Consider the following 4222-nt stretch of genomic DNA (forward strand, 5'->3'; position numbering starts at 1 on the left):
GAAGGGATGGGAAGAGAAGGGAAGGGAAGGCGAGCGACAACAGTCACACTCGCAATTGCCTGTTGCACTCCGCCATTGCCCTTCCACTCCATTCAGGAACCGACCGACGTTGCAATCTCTGGTTAATTGCGACCCCGCCAATTAACAGCCGCTTTAAGGTCGACGATTAATCTAATTAACATCTTTATTTCAGTCCTGTATTAATATTATCCTTCTTCGAAATATATAAATATAATTTCTCCAATTTCTTCTTCTGGTCGCCATCACAAATGAATCCATCATCCATGGCCCCCGTGATCGCCCTTCGCTAGCTAGTTATCATAAATGGGGCGGCTCCTGTTGGAGTTAATCGTCTTCTTCGGAGAAAAATGAAGCCCCAATCGCCATTCTCGATCTACACGAGCCGCCAACACCTCAAACTTCTCTCGGGGCTTCTTCTCTTCGCCTTAGGCTTCGTTTTCGGCATCATCTCCAGCTTCTACTTCGTCAGCAGTGACGGCTGGACTTCTCCTCCCCCCCTGCTGGAATTGTCCTCGCGACCTTCTGCGATCGCGCTGTCAGTCGATCGCAGCACAGCTGCATCGAAATCGCCGAGCGAGGCGACGATGCACGGCATGACAGAGGAGGAGCTGCTGTGGAGGGCGTCCATGGTGCCGAGGATCCGAAGGCCGCCGTCGGCGGAGAGCAAGCCGAAGGTGGCGTTTTTGTTCCTGACGAGGGGGGAGCTGCCGCTGGCTCCGCTGTGGGAGAAGTTCTTCGAGGGGAACGAGGGATTGTACTCTGTTTACGTCCATGCCAATCCGGAATTCAATGGTTCAGCGCCGCCCAAGGGATCGGCTTTCTACGGAAGAAGAATTCCCAGTAAGGTCAGGTCAGATCAGATCAGATCAGCTAGTAAACTCGCTCTTCTTCTTGTTCTTGATTTAATTTGGTGCAGAGAGTGACGTGGGGTGGGATGGACATGATGGAAGCGGAGCGGCGGCTGCTGGCCAACGCCCTCCTCGACTGGGACAACCGGCGATTCGTGCTTTTGTCGGAGTCGTGCATCCCGCTCTTCGACTTCCGCACCGTCTACTCCTACCTCGTCGACTCCGCCCGCGTCCACGTGGAGTGCTACGATCTGCCCGGCCCCACCGGACGCGGCCGCTTCCCGGCCCGCCTCCGCCCTCACCTGACCCCGCGCCAGTGGCGCAAGGGCTCGCAGTGGTTCGACATCGACCGCGACCTCGCGCTCGAGGTCGTGTCGGACACCGCCTTCTTCCCGCTCTTCCAGCGGCACTGCGGAGCCCGGTGCTTCGCCGACGAGCACTACTTGCCGACGCTGGTGAACGCGAGGTTCCGGCACCGGAACCAGAACCGGAGCTTGACGTGGGTGGACTGGTCGAGGGGCGGGTCGCACCCGGCCAGATTTCGGAGAGGAAGCGTGACGGTGGAGTTGCTGGAGAAGATGAGGAACGGGAATCGGTCCTGTGGCTACGACGGGCGAAGAAGCGGGGCGTGCTTCTTGTTCGCGAGGAAGTTCTTGGCCGATTCTCTGGATCGGCTGCTAGGGATTGCGCCCAGCCTCATGGGTTTTAACTCCCAACACGGGTAAAAATTTGAGGGGAGCCGATTCCGTCGACTGATTTTTTCTTTTTTGTTTTTTCCAGACAATAAAAATAGAATATACATCCATACACATCAGTTCGTGTTCTGTTTTTGAAATGATTAAACTGAATAAATCGAAATAATTTAAATCAGAGTTTAAAAATCTGATCCTAAAAACCCTAAATCTTGAATCGGAGAATCTATTTTGCATTTCTATTGTCACGACTCACGCTTCGTGACCTTTTTTTTTTTTCTGTTTGTGCTCCGCATCCCTCAGTCCGCTTTCTTGCTGGCCGCTACTGAATCCCTCCCGTTGCCGTTGCTCTCGCCTAACAACCAAGACCTTTAGGTCTCAAGCCTCTTCACATCGCTTTGATCGCCTCTTACCTCTCGCCATGGTCGATTTTCTTAATGTTGAATGAGAGCTCCACCTTAAGCGAATAGAAATTGCTTTCTATTGTTAGCTTGCTGTTTTTGTTCTTGGTAGTTGGGTTAAAGGCACTGCTTCTGTTCATAGGAGAAAAGCAGGGCACCGTATGTATTGATCACAAACAAATAAACTTTAAATACAAAATGGATCAATTACCATCTTATTCTGATTTAAAATGTCTATAGATGCTTCGTAGAATTTTAAAAAAATTACCTCTATTTCTTGAAGTTGGGAGTATATGTGTCCCGCCAATTCTATAAATTTTAATTAAAATATTAATTGTAAACAGGAAACCAGCGTTAAAGGAATAATGGTATAGCATATTAATCTATTTATGAGTTTTTTTTAAAAAAATAAATCCATGGAAATGATTAACAACATAATCTCATGATACAGTGTGCAAGAACATTGCACCTCAGATTCTGTACCGGATATTATTTAACTTATGATTTTCCGCATATACTAAGTGTAAGGATATTGAGGATTTTATCTGAATTCTTATGTCAATATTGGAATTCTAGTTGAGTATTTAACGATATAATAGAGCTAATATTCTTGAGTATTGTTATAGGGTTATAATATTTTTCAGACTTTGAAAGTATTTTGTCTAAATTTAAATTTGATTGCGAAGTTAAAGTTACACATGATGAAATGGAAGTTGATGCACATGATGAAATAAAAGTTGGTGCAATCTGAATCGTTGTTTTGCAAATTTCTGCACACAAAAAAAACAATCAAATATGAAAAACAAATATTACTGATATTTTTAAACCAGATCAGAAAGTAGATCAACTCTTTTGACCATTACATCAAGTCAGCCAAAAATAGAGCTTGTATCTACGGAAGCTCAAACAAATGCAAACTAAAAGATGTCATCATTGCCATTATTGTTATAGAAATGGAGTATTTTCTTCTTGTTATTAGTGGGGCATAAGGAGTGGAGGAGGAAGAAGGAATAAGAGAAAGGGAATAATAAAAAAAGATGTTCTTTTTAATTAAAGAATTTTTTTTATTTATTATTAAAATAATATCATATTCCATTTCAATTTATTTTTATTCTAAAAATATATTTATTTTTAATACTGATACTGTCGAGAAGCTGAAAAGACGGACCTATTAGTGTGTCGTGCCTGGAATGTTGACTGCATTCCCTTGACCCGGTGGCGAGCTATCTTCTACGTTGACCAAGCCGCCCGAAGTCCTCTGGTCAGCAGTACCTATATCCAATGACCGGGTTGCCCCGGTCCTTGGTACCTCGATGCTCGAGGTAGATCCCATAAATGTATAAGCAATCGAACAATAACAGGACAACTAGATAAATACAAGACGAGTACAGTGACGTACCCTGGCCCCGGGGGGCGCCCTCAGATGGGTTGGTGAGCTGGTCGCGATACGGATCGAGTCGTCCTGACCCTGAAGAGTAGACGAATGTGAGGCAGCTGAGGAGCCGGCTCTGGGGGGCGATGACATGGACTCCGATGCAACATCGATCCAGGAAGCGGCATGCCGGTCAAAATATAACGACTTCTCCTAAGCCGGGATACCACAGCGGCTCGCAGGCCGGGACGAGGCACTCAAGCAGGATAATGCTAGTAATCTACAATCATAATAACGATATAAAATACAGCGGCTCGGTGGCCGAAACACAATACGCAGGGCGGGACACAAGTCACAGAGATAGTGCAATGGCAGTAGCCCGAAGGCCGGATCAATGATGGCTCAAGGGCTGGCTCCTCGCTTGAAGGCGGCCGGGGGGAAGCTGGTGGCTGTCGCTGGATGTGACATCGGAGGGCAGCATTGGCCGGTGGACCTCGCGGTGGTCGCTGAACTCGGCGACAGTTGCTGGACTCGGCGGCAACTGCTGGAGGCGGCGACGACGGCCATGAGAGGAGGCAGTGGCGGCTGCTGGCGGCGGCGCCCGCCGGAGGCAGCGGCGATCTTCCTCAGTGGTGTCAGCGCCGGCGAGAGGAGAAGGTGGCAGAGAGGGAAAGCCGAGGAGAATCCCTAGGAAGGTGACAGCGGAGAGGGCAAGCTCGGCCTGGGCTAGCTGGAGGTTATAGCCGACGAAGCCGAGGCAGAGGTCGGCGGCGACGAGGCAGGCAACTAGGTCACGCGCATTGACCAGCGCTGGTACAGGCGGCGTTGTGCCCGGCGGTCGTCGGAGAGCTAGGCGGAGTGGCCAGCGATGGCGTGACAAGCAAGAAG

At 48.7% G+C, this 4222-nt stretch overlaps 1 protein-coding gene across 1 annotated transcript; it reads left to right on the top strand.

The window, feature by feature from the left end:
- Positions 1 to 332: 332 nt before the first annotated feature.
- On the top strand, positions 333 to 1735 carry LOC122002753 (glycosyltransferase BC10-like). The gene is made up of 2 exons (XM_042558057.1): positions 333 to 866; positions 938 to 1735. Exons 1-2 carry the CDS (start codon positions 369 to 371, stop codon positions 1592 to 1594), a joined length of 1155 nt encoding a protein of 384 aa, XP_042413991.1. The 5' UTR covers positions 333 to 368; the 3' UTR covers positions 1595 to 1735.
- The last annotated feature ends 2487 nt before the right edge of the window (positions 1736 to 4222 follow it).

The sequence above is a fragment of the Zingiber officinale genome, chromosome 7A (assembly GCF_018446385.1).
Source record: "Zingiber officinale cultivar Zhangliang chromosome 7A, Zo_v1.1, whole genome shotgun sequence".
In the NCBI taxonomy this organism is placed as follows: domain Eukaryota; kingdom Viridiplantae; phylum Streptophyta; class Magnoliopsida; order Zingiberales; family Zingiberaceae; genus Zingiber; species Zingiber officinale.